At 37.9% G+C, this 21,291-nt stretch overlaps 1 protein-coding gene across 1 annotated transcript in view; it reads left to right on the forward strand.

Annotated features, from left to right (window-relative positions):
• The window catches only part of PPEF2 (protein phosphatase with EF-hand domain 2), a 141,085-nt gene that overhangs the window by 48,985 nt on the left and 70,809 nt on the right, over positions 1-21,291 (forward strand). The window contains exons 3-5 of the mRNA XM_053700166.1: positions 2,366-2,450; positions 2,664-2,738; positions 17,989-18,116. Coding sequence (XP_053556141.1) covers positions 2,366-2,450; positions 2,664-2,738; positions 17,989-18,116 — 288 coding nt within the window. The remainder of the gene's footprint in view (positions 1-2,365; positions 2,451-2,663; positions 2,739-17,988; positions 18,117-21,291) is intronic.

The following is a 21,291-nucleotide window of genomic DNA, read 5'->3' on the forward strand; positions in this document are numbered from 1 at the left end:
TATGTGTTTATATGTGTATATATGTCTGTAAATACATATATACACATATAAATATATTAATATATATGTACACACACACACATATATATGTATGTATCTCTAGGTTAAAGCCTTTTTAATTCTAACACCTGAGAACTCATATCTTTTAGCCCTTATTACTTTTGCGTAGAATATATTTTTCAAATATTTTTTATTAGATGTTGCTATTATGGGGCCAATTTATCATAGTGTGAGCGGACATGATACGATGTAGAGTATCATGTCCAGCGCACATCGATAAATGCCAACAGCATATGCAGTCGGCATTTATCATTGCAAATCAGTTCTTGTGAACTGCTTGTGCAATGTCGCCCCCTGCAGATTCGCGGCCAATCAACCCTATCGTATTCGATCGGGTTGATTTCTGTCCGCTCTCTCAGAGCAGGCGGACAAGTTATGGAGCAGTGGACTTTAGAGCTTGATAATTTGGCCCCTATGAGTGTAACTATAATTTTTAATGTGTTTTTTGTGACACTTTTTTGTTTAGCAAAAGTTAACCAGAGCTCCGAGGACGTGGTAATTATTCTAGCGTAAATCGCAATTGCGCTCAAACAAACACATTTACTTTTAACTCGTAATACCAGTGGTAAGACCAACAAGCGCAAACACCTGCGATAAACCCCTTATCGCTCACCCACAAACGTTTGCGCCCCACTCATAATCTGACTAAAAAAAACTGTTACCTGCAAATGCTGCAAATCAAATAGCTAGATTAGGCAATTTTTACATTTTGAAAACAGATTAGAGAACGTGGGACACTAGGGAACGTGGGACACTAGGGAACGTGGGACACTAGGGAACGTGGGACACTAGGGAACGTGGGACAAAGAACAGTATTTACTAAAAAATAGGTGTATTTAATGTCTTTTAAAATGTACACTGTTATCTCTCCAATACATAATATCAGCAATATTTATTGTGGGTCCATATAAAATTAGGTGATGATGCAAAATTTTAGCGGAAAGTAAACTTGTCAAGTTAATTTTAATGTTTGCATAAAACCAATATTTACATTTTTATGACAAACTTTATATGACTAAATGACGTTTATTACTCAAATGTAAGAACACATTTCTTATCTTTTTTTTAGCTATTTGGTGTTAAAAATCATGGGATGTGGAACTTCCACTGGCACCCCCCGCACTGACTCCTTGCACAGATCATCAAAAGGTAAGCCATGGACAGACTTCTAATACAATATATACAAAGCTTTACATAGCATTTGGGTGTATTATTTACATTAGGCTGCAATATTTATTAGAATCGATAAGAGTTGATACTAAGAAGAAAACTTCACACAGTGGGGCCTAATTATGAACGTGCGAGCGGACATGATCGATATTGCGGATCATGTCCGCCGCACATCGATAAGTCGCTCATCGGCCGCTAGCAGGGGGTGTCAATCAACCTGATCGTATTCGATCGTGTTGATTTCTTGGGAGTTCTGTCAGCCTCCTCAGAGCAGGCGGACAGGTTACCGCTGACAGGTTACCGCTGCTTCATAACTTGTGTTTCTGGCGAGCCTGAAGGCTCAACAGAAAACCGGGGCATCAAGCTCCATACGGAGCTTGATCAGGGGCGGACTGACAAGTCGGGCAAATTGGCCCTGGCCTGAGGGCCTGGCTTCTTAAAGGGGCCCCATGCATCATACTGATGCTGCAGGGTTTTTTCTATTATTTTTTTTATTAATATATATATATATATATATATATTTTGCCTTCAATTCTTTTTTATTTTTTTGCGGAGGGGCATGGGGGTGGGGGGGCAGGTAGGGTTGCCACCCGCCCCGGTTTCAATGGGACAGCCCCGGTCTGAGGCTCTGTGTCCCGTGTCCCGGAACTAGCCTCAAATACCCCGGGCTAAGCGCTCCTCTGGTGCAGCAGTGAGCAGACTTTACAAAACATTAGCTGGCCAGAGGAGCGCTTAGCCCGGGGTTACAAAATGGGTGAGTCTGCTGCCTGCAGGGGAGAGTGAGACGGAGATTGCTTGGTGTGGGACAATGGGAAGGGGGAAGAGGGTCGAGGAGTCGTCACATCCGATTCCGGCTGCAGGCTGAGTCTGAGAGCATTTATTTTACTGCTCTTGAGAAAGACGTAATATCGTTGAAACGTGTAGAGCTTTTTATTATGAGCTTTTACCTATTTGTCTATAGTGACATGTTTTAAATAAATTTGTATTTTATACGAATTTTGTTTGCTGTCCTTTGGATTCTTCTACCATATCAGCGGGAGCGCTGCACAAGGAGCCGGATTCCGATTTTATCAGAGTAAGTATACTGCACATCAATATCACACCGTATTTTGAGTACGTTATTCTGTATTCACAGCCACATTGGATTTGGGAAATCTCTATTCTCAATATATCACACAGATTAACTCATAAGAGGGAGCCGGACTCTGAACTTTTTCAGAGTAAGTATACTGCATCAATTATGTGGTGTTGATCTACACACATAGAAATAAAGCCCTTTCATTCTCAGGCAACTCTGGAACATCGAATAAGAAAACACCTGCGCCTCTATACCACATACAGCGACAGAGAGACTGAGGCAGGCAGGGGTGTTGGTGCAGTGGCCAGCGGCGGGCTGTGTCTGCCTGCTGAAACATGGCCATTTTTTACCTTAGTGGGTCCTGTGCAGCAGCCAGCAGTACGCAGCCTTCCTAAGCCAACAAGTGCAGAGCAGTGCGTGCAGCCACACTGTAAGTAATACTTGGCTGTGTCTGCTGGTCATTTTTTTTTTTGTGGGGGCTTAATTATGTTTAAATATAATATATACAGTATATATATATTTTATATATATATTATATATATATATATATATTATATATATATATATATATATATATTATATATATTATATATATATATATTTTATATATATATATAGTATATATATTATATATATAATATATATATATATATATATTATATATAATATATATATATATGTATATATATTTAAAAAAATTATTTCATAATGAATTTAAAGGCCGTAAGAAGCCACGCCCCTAACCACGCCCCAAGCCACACCCTTTCCGTGCTCACTTAAAAAGTCTCCAGGAATTTTCTGGCAACCCTAGGGGCTCCAGTGCGGTGGTGGAGGAGATCTGACTGTAAATGAAGGAAAGGAACTTAGTGAACTTAGATGAAGCAGGAGCCGGTTAACGTGACGTGACAAGTAGGAAGGAACAAAAGACTGGAGTGCGGAGCCGGTGTAAAAAGTAAGTAAGCGGCAGCCAGCCCTGCAATATGTGGACCGGCCGGTCTGTATATATCCGGAATCCGGTCCACATATTAATGATCACCTGCCCAGCTGCCCTGGCTCTGTCTGGCTGCTCAGCTCCGCCTCCACACGCCGTACGCACACAATGTTAACTGCGCACATTAGAGGCTTAGGTTAGGCGGCAGCTGCAGCCGACAGACAGTGGTCACACGTGAAGGAAGGAGCCGAGCTGCTAAGGAGGACCGAGCCAGCCAGGTGGGCCGAGGCGACGCTGACTAAGGACTTAAGGAGGTATGTCTGATAGTGAAGGAGCCTCTGCTGCCGAAGGGGGGCCAGGACCAGATGGCAAGAGAAAAGTGGAGGTAATAAATGTGAACCCAACTATCAGACTTCTGGCATGGCGGGATGGCGTGAATACCTGTCTTGTAAAAAAAAAATACTCCTTTGCATTTTGTACTGGAGGGAGGAGGGGGGTTAGACTTAGTGGCAGTGCAGTCTGCAGATGATTGTGACAATTTTTTTTAAGCCCTGAAGAATGCGGTTGGCATTGCAAGGTTAATTCGAGCCAAACAGACCAGAAGGCAGATTTATCCACAAACAGGCTGTTTGTGGATAAATCTGCCTTCTGGTCTGTTTGGCACAAATTAACCTTGCAATGCCAACCGCATTCTTCAGGGCTTAAAAAAAAATTGTCACAATCATCTGCAATGCCAGTGTTTTCAGTATTCACTTGAAGTCACTTTTTTCAGCTTTTTTGATTTATCTTCTGACCCTTGACAACATTTAGTTTTAGTATGACGTGAGCCTTTATGGCAGGCAGCTAATCATCAGAGCCAGCTTTGCTGAAAACCTTAAAAATCAAGATAGCACACCTAGTTGTGGTTTAGTGGAGAGGTAGGCTCTTGATAGATTGTTATTTACAATATATAATTTTCCCCCCTTCCCTTTTTTTCTGTGCACCTACAATTCAATTCCTCCCCATTGCAAGTGTGATAGATAAAGCTGGCTCTGATGATTAGCTGCCTGCCATAAAGGCTCATGTAATACTAAATTTTGTCAAGGGTCAGAAGATTAATTTAAAAAGCTGAAAAAAGTGCCTTCAAGTGAATACTGAAAACACTGGCAGTGCAGATGATTGTGAGTTGACATTTGTATTTTTTTTAAACCCCTGAAGAATGCGGTTGGCATTGCAAGGTTTGTTAAGTGAAATTCAAATATGTTATCAGAAATGTGTTATCAGAAATGTGGACTGTAACTGTTATATAGTTTAAGTATATTAGTGGCTGTTTTGTGAAGCATTAAGGGATTAGGGAATACCATTGGATATGTGTCTGTAGGGAACATTTTTCAAAATATTTAGCACTTGGTGGCAATTTGTGTGTCTTATGTCTTTGTATTCATATTTCATGTTGTAATGGTACATTTTATCTATTCAATAGTGTCTATACCTTTACATTTTAGTACCTGAGATATATATACAGTATATATATATATATATATATATATATATATATATTTATATATCTTTACTTTCCTCAACCACATTTAGAAAAGTACTAGATTGATATATAAATTATTGTGCTCTTTATTTTTTAAAATGTACAGCGCTCTACAGAATTGAAGCAGAGACATAAAGAAGGGATAGGACCCCAGAGGGATATAAATTATATACCTCTGGAATCCTGTCCATTCTTGATGTCTCTGCTTCAATTCACTGCTATGTGTTACTAACGGTTATGAGAGTAATATCACGGCTATGTGTTACTGACAGCTATGATGGATAATATCACTGCTATGTGTTACTGACAGCTATGAGAGTAATATCACTGCTATGTGTTACTGACAGTTATGAGGGATAATATCACTGCTATGTCACGTGTTACTGACAGCTATGAGGGATAATATCACTGTTATGTGTTACTGACAGCTATGAGGGATAATATCACTGCTTTGTGTTACTGACAGCTATAAGGGATAATATCACTGCTATGTGTTACTGACAGCTATGAGGGATAATATCACTGTTATGTGTTTCTGACAGCTATGAGGGATAATATCACTGTTATGTTTTACTGACAGATATGAGGGATAATATCACTGTTTTGTGTTACTGGTAGCTATGAGGGATAATATCACTGTTGTGTTACTGACAGCTATGAGGGATAGTATCACTGTTATGTTTTACTGAGAGCTATGAGGGATCATATCACTGCTGTGTTATTGACAGCTAGGACTGATAATATCACTGTTATATGTTACTGACAGCTATGAGGGATAATATCGCTGCTATGTATTACTGACAGCTATGAGGGATAATATCACTGTTATGTGTTACTGACAGCTACAGTATGAGGGATAATATCACTGTTATGGGTTACTGACAGCTATGAGGGATAATATCACTGTTAAAATGACATGCAGTATCTGTAATATTATAGCATAATTTTATCTTTCTGCCCCTTTAAAAGACCGTATAACTCCTTTTTTTAAAATTTTCTTTTCAACCAAGAATCATATGACCCAGGGTAAGTTAAAGACTCTTTTTATTTGTATCCTCAAAACCAGTCTCCTGCTGTCCTCCACGAATATACTGGACAATCTGTGATGGGCACAATGATAGTTGGGTAACACAATGTCCCACCTAACAGCACCACCCCTAGCCCAAATGTTAATCCCATAATGTATATTTTTGATAATTTATAAGTAATGTTAGCCCTTTACTGCCATTAACATACAAATTAATTATGTTATCTATTTAGCTGTCAGTAACAAGTAAACAGATGTGATTTTTACTGTTTGTCTGCCCCTCACTACTTTCTGTTCCATACTGTAGTGCATATATAGGCAGGGGGACATTTTTTTTGTTGCACAAGCACTTGAAGAATGCACAAGCCCTGAAGAATGTGGTTGGCATTGCAAGGTTTGTTAAGTGAAATTCAAATATGTTATCAGAAATGTGGACTGTAACTGTTATATAGTTTAAGTATATTAGTGGCTGTTTTGTGAAGCATTAAGGGATTAGGGAATACCATTGGATATGTGTCTGTAGGGGACATTTTTCAACATATTTAGCACTTGATGGCAATTTGTGTGTCTTATGTCTTTGTATTCATATTTCATGTTGTAATGGTACATTGTATCTATTCAATAGTGTCTATACCTTTACATTTTAGTACCTGAGATATATATAGAGTGTATTACTGGTAGCTATGAGGGATAATATCACTGTTGTGTTACTGACAGCTATGAGGGATAGTATCACTGTTATGTGTTACTGAGGGCTATGAGGGATCATATCACTGCTGTGTTATTAACAGATATGAGGGATAATATAACTGTTTTGTGTTACTGGTAGCTATGAGGGATAATATCACGGTTGTGTTACTGACAGCTATGAGGGATAGTATAATTGTTATGTGTTACTGAGAGCTATGAGGGACCATATCACTGCTGTGTTATTGACAGCTAGGACTGATAATATCACTGTTATATGTTACTGACAGCTATGAGGGATAATATCGCTGCTATGTATTACTGACAGCTATGAGGGATAATATCACTGTTATGTGTTACTGACAGCTACAGTATGAGGGATAATATCACTGTTATGGGTTACTGACAGCTATGAGGGATAATATCACTGTTAAAATGACATGCAGTAACTGTAATATTATAGCATAATTTTATCTTTCTGCCCCTTTAAAAGACCGTATAACTCCTTTTTTTAAAATTTTCTTTTCAACCAAGAATCATATGACCCAGGGTAAGTTAAAGACTCTTTTTATTTGTATCCTCAAAACCAGTCTCCTGCTGTCCTCCACGAATATACTGGACAATCTGTGATGGGCACAATGATAGTTGGGTAACACAATGTCCCACCTAACAGCACCACCCCTAGCCCAAATGTTAATCCCATAATGTATATTTTTGATAATTTATAAGTAATGTTAGCCCTTTACTGCCATTAACATACAAATTAATTATGTTACCTATTTAGCTGTCAGTAACAAGTAAACAGATGTGATTTTTACTGTTTGTCTGCCCCTCACTACTTTCTGTTCCATACTGTAGTGCATATATAGGCAGGGGGACATTTTTTTTTGTTGCACAAGCACTTGAAGAATGCACAAGCCCTGAAGAATGTGGTTGGCATTGCAAGGTTTGTTAAGTCAAATTCAAATATGTTATCAGAAATGTGGACTGTAACTGTTATATAGTTTAAGTATATTAGTGGCTGTTTTGTGAAGCATTAAGGGATTAGGGAATACCATTGGATATGTGTCTGTAGGGAACATTTTTCAACATATTTAGCACTTGATGGCAATTTGTGTGTCTTATGTCTTTGTATTCATATTTCATGTTGTAATGGTACATTGTATCTATTCAATAGTGTCTATACCTTTACATTTTAGTACCTGAGATATATATAGAGTGTATTACTGGTAGCTATGAGGGATAATATCACTGTTGTGTTACTGACAGCTATGAGGGATAGTATCACTGTTATGTGTTACTGAGAGCTATGAGGGATCATATCACTGCTGTGTTATTAACAGATATGAGGGATAATATAACTGTTTTGTGTTACTGGTAGCTATGAGGGATAATATCACGGTTGTGTTACTGACAGCTATGAGGGATAGTATCATTGTTATGTGTTACTGAGAGCTATGAGGGACCATATCACTGCTGTGTTATTGACAGCTAGGACTGATAATATCACTGTTATATGTTACTGACAGCTATGAGGGATAATATCATTGCTATGTATTACTGACAGCTATGAGGGATAATATCACTGTTATGTGTTACTGACAGCTACAGTATGAGGGATAATATCACTGTTATGGGCTACTGACAGCTATGAGGGATAATATCACTGTTAAAATAACATGCAGTATCTTTAATATTATAGTATAATTTTATCTTTCTGTCCCTTTAAAAGACCGTATAACTCCTTTTTAAAAAAAATTCTTTTCAACCAAGAATCATATGACCCAGGGTAAGTTAAAGACTCTTTTTATTTGTATCCTCAAAACCAGACTCCTGCTGTCCTCCACCAAAATACTCATGGCCGTCTTTAATATTGACTGGACCCTGGGCAAAAATTTTCTTGCCCCCCCCCCACCCCATGTAATTTCGCTCTCCACCCCAACATCCCAAAAAACAATTAAATCAATTTATTTTATAATTGTTTTCAAAATTATTAGCCCAGCAGTGGATCATCACTACTGGGCTAATCATTTAAAAAAATGAAATAAATTGCAATATGTGAAACTGGACCTAAGCTGTATTAATAAGTAAATAAATATATAAATTCCTCCACTGTGGATTCATTTAATATTCTTTTGAATGTGATTCTGGTGTGAGTTTAGCTGGTTAAAGAGATTTAGGGCAGCCAACAGGAGCAAAGCAAGTTAAAGACTGAGGAGGAAGCATGGAGGTGCAGACAAATATAAGTTTACTGACTGAAACAGCAGAACTACTATGGGAAGCTGTATAATCTGAGACAGAGAGAAAACAAAAACTATAAAAATAAATCTTACATTAATGTGTGAAGTATCAGCATGACACTATACATCAGCCACAGCAGCACATGTCACTTCTTTGCTAGGAAAAAGTTCCATCTCACCCTGCACTAGACAATGCTGCATGGGGAGGGGCGTGTGTGCACTCACTTATTCTTCCCACTGAAACTTTTCTACAAAGCACTGTTCCCCTAACAAACTTCAGTTAGTTGATCTTAGGGCCACAGCAGAAAGAGCAGGGCTAAGAGGACCAGCAGACTGGATGCTGTCTGCCCAAGGCTGCATGGATACAGTGTGATATGAGTCACACAGCCTCAAGACTGAAGAGAGCAGTGTATGCAGCTGCACAGATGCTCAAATCCTCATGTGCCTGCCGCTCCAGCTTTCTGCTGTATACGCCTACAGTCAGCCCTACCCAGAAACAATCCCCACCACCAGAGCAGTGACCTGGTAACAGTGGTAACCCCAGCAGGACCTTTTCTGATGCAGTAGGAATGGCTGGATACCGAGTTAGGGCTTTGCATTCAGTGCTGCACAGTGCACATCTAAAACAGCACATGACACTAGCTTAGCATGTCACATGACACCGGCACGGTCTGGCACAGTTTTTTTAAAAAAAATATATAAGCAGAGTACTTTTGACTGTGACAGTATTATGACTGAATGTGTGTGTTCCCCATGTCACATCAGCAGTCTGGTATGAACCATAAAATTTTTTTATTTTTTTTTAGGACTCTTGGGCCCCTCAACAGAGACTGGGCCCTGGGCAGCTGCCCCTTTTGCCCTGTGTTAAAGACGGGCCCTGAATATACTGGACAATCTGTGATGGGCACAATGATAGTTGGGTAACACAATGTCCCACCTAACAGCACCATCCCTAGCCCAAATGTTAATCCTATGATGTATATTTTTGATAACTAATAAGTAATGTTAGCCCTTTACTGCAATTAACATACAAATTAATTATATTACCTATTTAGCTGTCAGTAACAAGTAAACAGAAATGATTTTAACTGTTTGTCTGCCCCTCACTACTTTCTGTTCCATACTGTAGTGCATATATAGGCAGGGGGACATTTTTTTTGTTGCACAAGTACTTGTTAATTTACAATATTTAGTTCTTATTAAAAAAAAGAAAAGATTGTCACTTTATATGGCAATTGAAATAATTAGGTTGGAGGGTCATATGAGGTGGGAGGAGTATATGGGGTGGGAGGGGCAAGGAGATGGGAGGGACAATAGGGTAGAGGAGGGGCAGATAAGGTAGGTAGGTGGAGCAAAGGGGAGGTGGGGGGCCCTGCCACACTTTTGCCCAGGGGCCCTGGTTGGTCTCAGTCCGCCCCTGAGCTTGATAAATATGCCCCAGTGTATTAAAACCACACAATACAATATGAAATATTCAGCCAAATCACACCATAATTGTGATAAGCAGGAATGATCAGATGTCTCCCAGCTGACCCACCCTGGTGTTTTTGGATGATACACGGACCAGGACACTGAAACCCCACCCGGCTATAACTGAATAAAAACGTCATACAAGAAGGATACCAATATAGAACATTTATGCATCAAAAATATAAATAAAGTAGTTTTGTGTGAGAAACAGCTTTTTTTGGGTAGCTATTTCAATATTTTGTCTTTATATTTTATACCTTTTGTGGGATTTAATGCACACTGTGGCTACCATACTACTATATATTATGACCAGGGCTATACATTACAACTAGCTCCACTACCTCACTACCTAGGTGCTATAAAGCACATGAATAAGACATTAATCTATTCCTCATGTTTAATATTGGGTGGTTTAGTAACTTTTCCCTTCCTAACTAGCAATTTGTCCCTCCTACTAGAAAAGCTATAGTGCTATTTTTCAATGACCCCAAAAATATTCTACTTGATCATTTTAAAATATTAGACAATTTAGATATTTAAAACTGCTATGTGTGGCCAAGACATAAATATATATAATATTTTATTTATAATTAAACAAGGGAACAAAAAACTGGGGACCGAATTGTGAGTCGTTATCTACTCAGGAAATATGATATTTGCAACAATAATGGTTTAAAGCAAGGAAGTAACATTTCTTAAATTAATTGTATTGCTGACTAGATAGACAGACAGATAATGTGGATATGCCAGTGTTAATATATGATTATTTGGGACTTATTACATCTGAATAATAAGAGATCAAAATTGTCCCACATTTAGCAGGACTGTCACAGTTTGTAAGCTTTATCTCAACGTCCCTCCCAGCACTTTTCTGTACCTTATTAAAGGGATATTGTACACTAGAGTTTTCTTTGCATAAATGTTTTGTAGATGATCCATTAATATAGCCCATCTAGGAGTGTATTTTGTAACAATGTTACAGTTGAATAACATTTTGCTGATTTAAGACTCATAACCAAGCCCTGAAGTATCAGATGTTGACCCAAGTCCAAAGACTCCTGCATGCTCCTGTTTGTGTAAAGGGTCTTTTCATATGCAGGGGAGGTGGGGGGGGGGTCTGCTCTTTCTGCTTTCCTAGCCCCTTTCAGTGAGTGTCCCAGCTTAACCTCATCAGCAGTGCTAAATTGGGAGCTTCTAAGTAAGTTTTAAAAAGATTTTATACTGGATTTTTAGATCAGTATCTGAGCATATTAATCTTTATAATAGTGTCTATAACGTGGTTATATGAACATTGGTGTTTACTGTCCCTTTGAGATTCTGGTTTCACTTTATTCCTCATAGAGAAACTCTATGATTCTCCAATGAACTCTCAGCCACACCCCTAGGATTAAATACCTCCAAGCATTTGCAATATGCCCTAAAATGTGGGAGGGGTACTTGTGGGATTTGGCAGCAGGTGTCCTTTGGAGTGGGCCATGGGTGAAGCCTGTAGAATTCATGGTTTTAGTTTGGAAATTGAATTGTGTGGTATGGGCAGTGAGAAAAGGTCCCAAACCATGACAATCCCACAATGCATTGACAGATTGAAGCTCTAGGGTTGCAGTCACCCAGCTCTTGGAACATCAAGATTCTACCCCCTGGCCCCAGTTCTTTAAATCAGTATACTGGGAAGTAGTCATATACTCTAACTACTGATATTAGATGCATGTGGCATAACCAGGTGTTTCACCTTGTGTGGGTTTGTTGTGGATGTGAGTATCAGTATTTTAGTAGTAGTTCTCCTTACATTGTAGGGTAACAGCTACTTATTCTTTTAATATATGGCTGCCAATGTGATCTGAGCAGCATGCTCGGCACCCATCTTAAAGGGACACTGAACCCAAAATTTTTATTTTGTGATTCAGATAGAGCATGCAAATTTAAGTAACTTTCTAATTTACTCCTATTATCAAATTTTCTTCATTCTCTTGGTATGTTTATTTGAAAAGCAAGAATGTAAGTTTAGAGGTTCCGATCAGCCAATAGAATGCGAGTTCAATACGATGTCCCGCAAAAAGCCCTTTTAAGGGCTGGTAAAAGAGCTGGTTACTTGGTAATTTAGAATAGGGTAGGGCATTTTTTTTATTTTGGGAGGCTTTATTATTTTATTAGGGGGCTTAGATTAGGTGTAATTAGTTTAAACTTCTTGTAATTCTTTTTTATTTTTTGTAATTTAGTGGGGGTTTTTTGTATTATAGAATAGTTAATTGTATTTTAATTTAGCTAATTGTAGGTAATTTATTTAATTAATTTAATGATAGTGTAGTGTTAGGTTTAATTGTAACTTAGGTTAGGATTTATTCACAGGTAATTTTGTACTTATTTTAACTAGGTAGCTATTAAATAGTTCTTAACTATTTAATAGCTATTGTACCTAGTTAAAATAAATACAAAGTTGCCTGTAAAATAAATATAAATCCTAAAATAGCTACAATGTAATTATTAGTTATATTGTAGCTATATTAGGATTTATTTTATAGGTAAGTATTTAGTTTTAAATAGGAATACTTTAGTTAATTTTAGGAATATTATTTCGTTTAATTTAAATTATATTTATGTTAGGGGGTGTTAGGGTTAGGGTTAGAGTTAGGTTTAGGGGTTAATAACTTTATTATAGTAGCGGAGACGGTGCGGATGGGAGATTAGGGGTTAATAATTGTAGGTAGGTGGCGGCGATGTTAGGGAGGGCAGATTAGGGGTTAATACTATTCATTCTAGTGTTTGCAAGGCGGGAGTGCGGCAGTTTAGGGGTTAATAAATTTATTATAGTGTTTGCGAGGCGGGAGTGAGGCGGTTTAGGGGATAATACATTTATTATAGTGGCGGCGAGGTCCGGTCGGCAGATTAGGGGTTAATAAGTGTAGTTAGGTAGCGGCAATGTGGGGGGGCAGATTAGGGGTTAATAAATATAATATAGGGGTCGGCGATGTTAGGGGCAGCAGATTAGGGGTTCATAGGTATAATATAGGTGGCGGCGATGTCCGGTCGGCAGAGTAGGGGTTCAATTTTTTTATTATAGTGGCGGCGATGTGGGGGGCCTCGGTTTAGGGGTACATAGGTAGTTTATGGGTGTTAGTGTACTTTGTAGCACAGTAGTTAAGAGCTTTATATTCACGCGTTAGCCCATAAAGCTCTTAACTACTGACTTTTTTTGGCGGTAGGAGTCTTGTCGGTAGAGGGTCTACCGCTCACTTCTCCCAAGACTCCAAATACCGGCGTTAGGCAGATCCCATTGAAAAGATAGGATACGCAATTGGTGTAAGGGAATCTGCGGTAGCCTGGAATCGCGGTAGGGAAGTGAGCGTTAGACCCTTTCCTGCCTGACTCTAAATACCAGCGGGCGTTAAAAAGCAGCGTTAGGACCCCTTAACGCTGCTTTTGACGGCTAACGCCAAACTCTAAATCTAGGCACATATTTGTTTTTATTAAGCAATCAAATGACCTACAAATACTAAAAAGCTAAAAAAAAACATAATTTTATTTGTCATTTTTTTCTCTACAACATTTTAGCCAGCTCCATCGCTCAAGGTAAGATGCTAATAATAAAGTGACATACAACTGTATGAAACTGTAATAATATAAAATCTTTAATTGTATGCTTTTGTGTAAAAATTGTGCTTGTCCCTAGAGACCTAAACATATTCACCAGAGTTTTGCAAATCATTAATAAAGTTATCTGTTTAAATACTTTTAAAACATTTATCTTGTATGTAGCACTTTTTCAATGCAGTACGTTTTAAAGCACAATTGGGCAAAAAGTAGGGTGACCATATTGCCGCTTTAAAAAGGGACACATATGAAAAATACATATGTCAGAGCTTTTAAAGAAATGTTTTGAATAATGTTCCATTATAAGAACCCTGACATATGTATTTTTCATATGTGTCCCTTTTTAAAGTGGCAGTATGGTCACCCTAGCAAAAAGAAGTTACTTCCAGGTGGTTACCGGGCCATAGAACAAGCCACTGAGTTGTTGTGCGTCCCTGGCAGACTGCTTCTCTTTCTGTTTGTACTTATATAAGCTATGCAAGTACAAAAATATCTTTAAAGGGAAATGAAACGCTTTGCGATTGTAATATAAAATGATTAAATAGGATTAGTACAAAAAACCCTTAACAGTAATTTAACTCTGCAAATTGTAAGATTTTTTAATCCTAGGAAGAGGACACTGCATTGTAACCCTCCTACATATATGTTACTAATTGGCGTCAGCAAAAGTGATAAAATAAGATACTACAAAACAATGTACTTTTTTGCAAACAATGCAACAGAGGTAAATGGTAACAAGTCCAGATTGGCTCTTCCAAATAAGACAAGTGATAAGGGGAGTTTGCCAACTGATAAACAATTGCAACAAAGTGTTAATGCATTCAGGAAGTTTTAACACTTGTCTTGCATTCTAATTCATTGCAGTAACACAGAAAAGTGTTGTTATTACACAATGTTCATGTCCCTTTAATAACACTTTAAGTACTGCTCGTATGTATCATAATTTATTTATTTTTTAGGTAAATTATATTTTAAGTGGGTAACCTATATATTACATTTCTGAACCAGGGCCAGACTGAGAAATCAGACCGGCCCCGGAAATGTTTAAAAAGTGGCCCCAGCCTCCCGCCCCACCCCTGCTTTCACCCCCCCCCCCACTGCGTAGGGCCACTTTTTTGCCACCACAGGCCACCCCACCCCACTCACGTCAGGAGCAGAGCAGTCTTAAATAAATGTGATATGCATAATAACAAGGCTCGATCTGTGACCTCCCTGACCAAGGATGTGGCGCTACAGCCTGGAAAAGTCCTGGTATCCCAGCGGACCAATCTGGCACTGTTCTGAACATGTAAAGATAAATTGCAATGTATATGCTTTCTCCTCACTGGTTTAAAACATAATTTGTATAATTAAGTTATTTTCCCTATGCATTAAGCTTATATTCTGAATGTTCTCAAAGACTTCCAGCAACTTACTGATAATTCCCTGTGTATCAAAACTATATGATTCCAATAATACAAAAAATAGCTGTTCCACTTTAAAGGGGAATGAAATCCAAAATGTTCCCTTCATAATTCAGATACCTCATACAATTTTAACCAGCTTTTTCTTTTACTTCTATTATCTCATTTGATTAAACATATGTGGCTCTGTCTGACATTTTACATGTTCCTGCTGGGTTATAATTTTAAATTATTGTCCATAAAATACCTAAACTCAATAATGACTCTCTAGCAAATAATTTCGTGTTGGTTTAATGCTATTGCTGATCATGCCACATTAAACAAACATTAGAGGAAATATGATGACATTTTAGAATGATATTGATTGTGTTTGATTCATTGCAGGTACGTCCCTTCTACCAGCTAGCACAGGTATGATCACTGTGTGTAAATGTGTATTTTTAAGAAATTAACACTGTTTTAGGATTAAAAAGATTGACATTGACACAGTAAGAATGTTTTAAATTAACATCAAAGAATCAAAATTCAATCTCTTATTCTTAAAATCTAGGTAGAAAAATGCCCAAAGAAAATGTGTGTGTGTTATCAGTGTCTTTGTGTGTGTGTGATTGTGTGTTAGAGTGTGTGTGAGAGTGTAAGCGTGTATGAGAGAGTGTATGTGTTAGTATGTGTTAGAGTGTGTGTGAGAGTGTAAGCGTGTATAAGAGAGTGTATGTGTTAGTATGTGTTAGAGTGTGTGTGAGAGTGTAAGCGTGTATGAGGGAGTGTATGTGTTAGTATGTGTTAGAGTGTGTGTGAGAGTGTAAGCGTGTATGAGAGAGTGTATGTGTTAGTATGTGTTAGAGTGTGTGTGAGAGTGTAAGCGTGTACGAGAGAGTGTATGTGTTAGAGTGTGTGTGAGTGTAAGTGCATGTTAGAGTGTGCTTGAGAGTGTGAATATCTATGTGCGAGTTTGTGTTTATGTGCTATTATACATTTTGCTGTGCTGTGCACGACAGAATAGTGTTAGGGTTTGGCCTAAACTAAAGGTGGCAACCTTACTCTCTGCTCAGGTGAGATTCTCTAAAATTTATCCATCAGGGCTATGCTGCAAGGTATTTTCTAAAGGCAGATTTTACATTGCTAGCCTTGTATCTTGCTAAAGGTTATTACCTATATTTATGTATGTGAAGGAGAGATACATATATTACAGTATAGTTCTTAATAAAGATAGTTTTAAAAGCATATAGAATGTACAATGTAAAAATCATAATAAAGTAAACATTAAAAACCCTATACATTGAAACTGTATTATAAAATGAATTTACATTAAACAGTAAAATTATTATATAAAGTACTTATTTAGGGCTATATTACAAGTGGAGCGCTAATTTATTGTGGGCCCACAAACAGGCAAATTTGCCTGTTTGCAGGTGCGCAGTAAATAACCAGCCATTAAAAGTTGATGGTTATTGCTACCCCAAGCTTCCGGTAACAATTAGCACTCAAAAAATTAACAAGAGATCAGATCTCTGGTTAATTTTCTAAAAGTGCCCCCAAATGCCCCCAGAATAGAGGGTATTTAAATTTTTTATGGAAATTTTTTTTTAGCATTTTTCTCCCCATAAAAACTGCTGCATTAGGAAGTTTTTAGGGGTTAAAAGTGAAGGTTGTGGGGAGTTAGAGAAAAAAGGGCACTGTCTTTACATTGTGGTCTATGGGAACTGTGTGTTCCCAGTAAATATATAAGCATATGCTTTTATATATATATATATTTAACCCTGTACATAGCTGGTCATTAAGGGATTGTGTGGCTATAATAGAGAACTATTAGACCCTCCCTCCAGCACCCTCATAGAAAGACCAGTGACATACAGGGTACGTCACTGGTCATTAAGAGGTTAATTGCTGCCCCTCGCTGCGCAACTTATCCCCTTCTCTGCGCTAGTTCTCATGCTGTGCCTGACGGCATGAGAATGAGGCTCCCATTGGATCCTATTGAAACGTTCTCTTGTGAACACAATGCTTCCCGGAATCCCAGCAATGTGAACACAAGCTTGCGTTCACATTGCACTCAACTTGTAATACCAGCACACACTAGCATGCGCCGGTATTATTCAGTGGAGCGCAAATATCGATTACGTTAAAGTGATATTTAGCGCTCCGCTTGTAATTTGCGCCTTAATGTATGAAGTAAAAATTGTATTTAATGTACAAAGTCATTTCAAAATAAAAATTCAAATTGTAACTAAGAATACAAAATTAAAAATCTACTTTAGTTTTCTTTTGTAAAATGAGTCTTGCAGCCTTGGAGACTAGAGGGAGGTGACCAGGGGCATTTCTTGGACGTGTTTGATGATCTCTTTAAGCATCTTGCGCATGCAGGTCTCACTAATATTTCTCACCAAATGTTAGATGGCGAGTTTGTTTAAAAAATATGAAATGCACTGATTGTATGGAAAGAAAAAGACACGTGAAGCCCACTTTTTTTTAAGACAATCGAGTGAAGTCTTTCCGTGCAAGGGTCGGAGTGATAGTTCTTTCCATACCATTGAATTTTTTAGACCCAGACTCATAGTCATAGAATAGATATAACACTAGGTACCCAATTGTACTGGCTTTTTTGTGGTGGCAAACTTGATACCATGCAACACATTTTATATCATAAAGTTTAATATTAGTGAAAAGATTTAAAAGAAAAGAACACTAAAGACAAAAAAAATTCAATACTTAAGTAAATGTGTTGTTTAGAACCAAGCAACTTTAAACCATGGGAGTATTTTATAGTATGTTTGTCTTGTGTATGTTTTTACAATAATTTTATATCTTACAGCTTTCAAGTCAGCTGTTTTGATTCAGCGTTGGTACAGAAGATATATTGCCCAAATGGAAGTTAGAAGGAGATGTACCTGGAGTATTTTCCAATCTATAGAATACACTGGGGAACAAGACCAGATCAAGGTAAAGTGGAAAATAGGGAATTTGCCTTTGTGGTGATTATTGGACGAAACAAAAAATAGAGATTATTTTTCAGCCACTATTTTAATATTTGGATTTTAATTAACATGTGTAAATCATTGAATGATATAAAATAGGTCTTTACGCACATCCAAGCAAATTAGCTGATCTTTAAACAAAACTCAACTTACAGATTTTCACTGAAGCAAAGAATTCTGAGTAGCGATTTGCAAATGATATTCACAATGCGTAACCTTTTTCCACAAAAAAACCCCACTTAGCTAACATTGGGGTCTATAATAATATATCTGCACTTTGCTCCTGAAATGGTTTGGCTTTCTGATTTGGTTGTTGCGTTTCTTGGGTGATCACAATACAAAATCAGTTTGTTTGTTAAAAGTGAAGCAGTGAATGCCTTTTCAAAAGAATAACTTCAGAAAAAGTATTGTTTTGTGATAAGTACCTGTTCCCAAAATTGAAACTGGGAGGTCACCCGAAACTAACTAATAAAATAGCCCATTCACATCTTTGTTCACTGTAAAAGTGAAATATTCATTTACATGTGTGACTTTAACCCATTGTAATCCAAATCTATCCATTGATTAACCATATGAATGCCATATGTATCTTGGGCATGATGGGCATACTTTGATAGTCACTTCAGGACTCCAACATCTACAAATGACATGTTTTTATTTTAATATTTGATTCTAAGGGGTCGATTTATTAAGATGTGGGCGGACATGATCCTCTGTAGCGGATTATGTCACCCGACATCTCTAAATGCTGACAACATACACTGTCGGCATTTATCAGTGCACAAGCATTCCTTGTGAAATACTTGTGCAATGATGCCCCTTGCAGATTGGCAGCCAATCGGCCGCTAGCAGGGGGTGTCAATCATCTCGATTATCCGAAAGGGATGATTGCTGTCAGCCGCCTCAGAGGTGGCGGATGAGTTAAGGAGCAGGGGTGTTAAGACCGCTGCTTCTTAACTTATGTTTCCGGCGAGCCTGAAGGCTCACGCGGAAACAGCTGCATTCGCAGCATGTTAAATCGGCCCCTATGTCACAATTGCACTGTCATGTTTGTCCAAACAGTACTGGTGTCTTCATAACCATTATTGAACTTGTAAACTGGAACGCACCTTTGTGACAGTGAGTTAAAGGGACAGTCAAGTCAAAATTAAAGTTTCATGATTCAGATAGAGCATGCAATTTTAAGCAACTTTCCATTTTACTTTTATCATCAAATTTGCTTAGTTCTCTTGGTATTCTTTGTTGAAAGCTAAACCTAGGTAATCCCATATGCTAATTTCTAAGCACTTGAACTGCCTCTTGTCTCCATGCATTTTTTTTTTACAGTTAGATTGAGCTAGTTCGTTTGTGTCATATAGATAACATTGGGCTCACTCCTGTGGAGAGATTTATAAGTCAGCACTGATTGGCTAAAATACAAATCTGTCAAAAGAAAATAAATAAGGGGGGCAGTTTGCAGAGGCTTAGATACAAGGTAATCACAGAAGTAAAAAGTGTATTTAATGAATATGAAACTCAAAAATGTTATTTTGTGATTCAGACAGGGCACACCATTTGTAAAACATTTCTAATTTACTTACTATTATGAAATTTGCTTTGTTCCCCTGATATTCTGTGTTGAAGAGATACCTAGGTAGGTGTCTGGAGCGCTACATGGCAGTAAATATTGCTGCCCTCTAATGCTCTTGCAAATGGACAACAATCTTGCAAAACTGCTGCCATATAGTGCTCCAGACAAGTGCATGCTCCTGAGCTTATATCCCTGCTTTTCAACAAGATATCAAGAGAACAAAGAGAAATCGATAATAGAATAAAATTAGAAGGTTGTTTAAAATTGCATGCTCTATATGAAAAGAAAAAGTTTGGGTTTCATATCCCATTGATATATCTGTCTTGGTTATGCAAAACGGGGAAATGGGTATTAAAGGGATTTTATGGTCTATGATTACGGCTACGCATTGCCGAAACGCGTAAGACCATTTCTACTCTCTTTCCCTACTATGCCTTGGTACCCATGTACTTTTTAATTGGAACTTAATAAAGCCTTGGTTTTATCGTAATCTAAGAGGTGGTTTGTCCAGGATTATTTTTGTTGTCACTTTACGTAGAAGGGAGAGGAGCCCTCCTATCCTTTATACTACCTATCAGCTTTGGGTGACTGCTTTTATCCTGGATTCATTGAAAGTATGAAGACGGACAGAGTAGGCGTATACAGCACTGTTAGCCAACCAGCGCTTGGTCGATGACGTCACTCGGAAGCGATGATCACACGTGTTGTGCAGCCTCATTGAAGATACAACATTGTTAGTGGAGGAATGTGGTGATCGCAGCCGGACCCAAAGAACCGGAGCGCAAGGGGTAGGGTTGGTTATTTGCCACAGTCCCCCGAGGGATTGGGTTTTGCAAGCTTCCTTGGAGTGGTGAGTCAGGCACAGTGAGAACTGATCGCCCATAATCTCTACATGCTTTGATCCAGTATTGACAGTTTATATACTGTATATCCAGCACTTGCACTTTATATATTTGGAGAACTGTTTCTATTTGTTTGTATTAAAGGGATTACCAATCTTTATAAACAATAAACATTTTCAAGTAGAATGTCCCTTTAAATAACGTAGACTCAAGCACTTTGTGACAGTTTTTAGATTTAGCATGCATTGAGGCGTGTCCCTATAAAAACTCAGTCAAGAAGGCACAATCTCGTTTGAAGGTCTCCTAGTCAGATACAGTGTTGCAAGGCAGCGGGTTCATACTTTACAGCTTCGGTAATGTTAAAATCCAGTATAAGAAGAGATATTATAAGACTTATCCATAGAAACCCGAAGTTGCCATCTTGTATTCAGATCATGCCAAAATGGAAATGGGACTTTGACAAACAATAGAAATAAATATTGTCAAAAACAATATGTGTCTCATTTTTAAACGTAATAAGTGGTAGTAACCAAAAGAAAAAAACGGAAAAAAACAAACACATAAATGTTTGAGTTGCTACCACACATTATTTTAGGGAAATAATAATCCCTGTAGTAGTAGCATTTTACAGGGAATTAATTTACCAACAGAAAAATAATACCATGGTGCAAATGTCTGCAGTACTCATTTAGTAGATACCAAAGGCTCCTCTGTCTCTACACAGCCCT

This window comes from Bombina bombina, chromosome 2 (genome assembly GCF_027579735.1).
Source record: "Bombina bombina isolate aBomBom1 chromosome 2, aBomBom1.pri, whole genome shotgun sequence".
Classification (NCBI taxonomy): domain Eukaryota; kingdom Metazoa; phylum Chordata; class Amphibia; order Anura; family Bombinatoridae; genus Bombina; species Bombina bombina.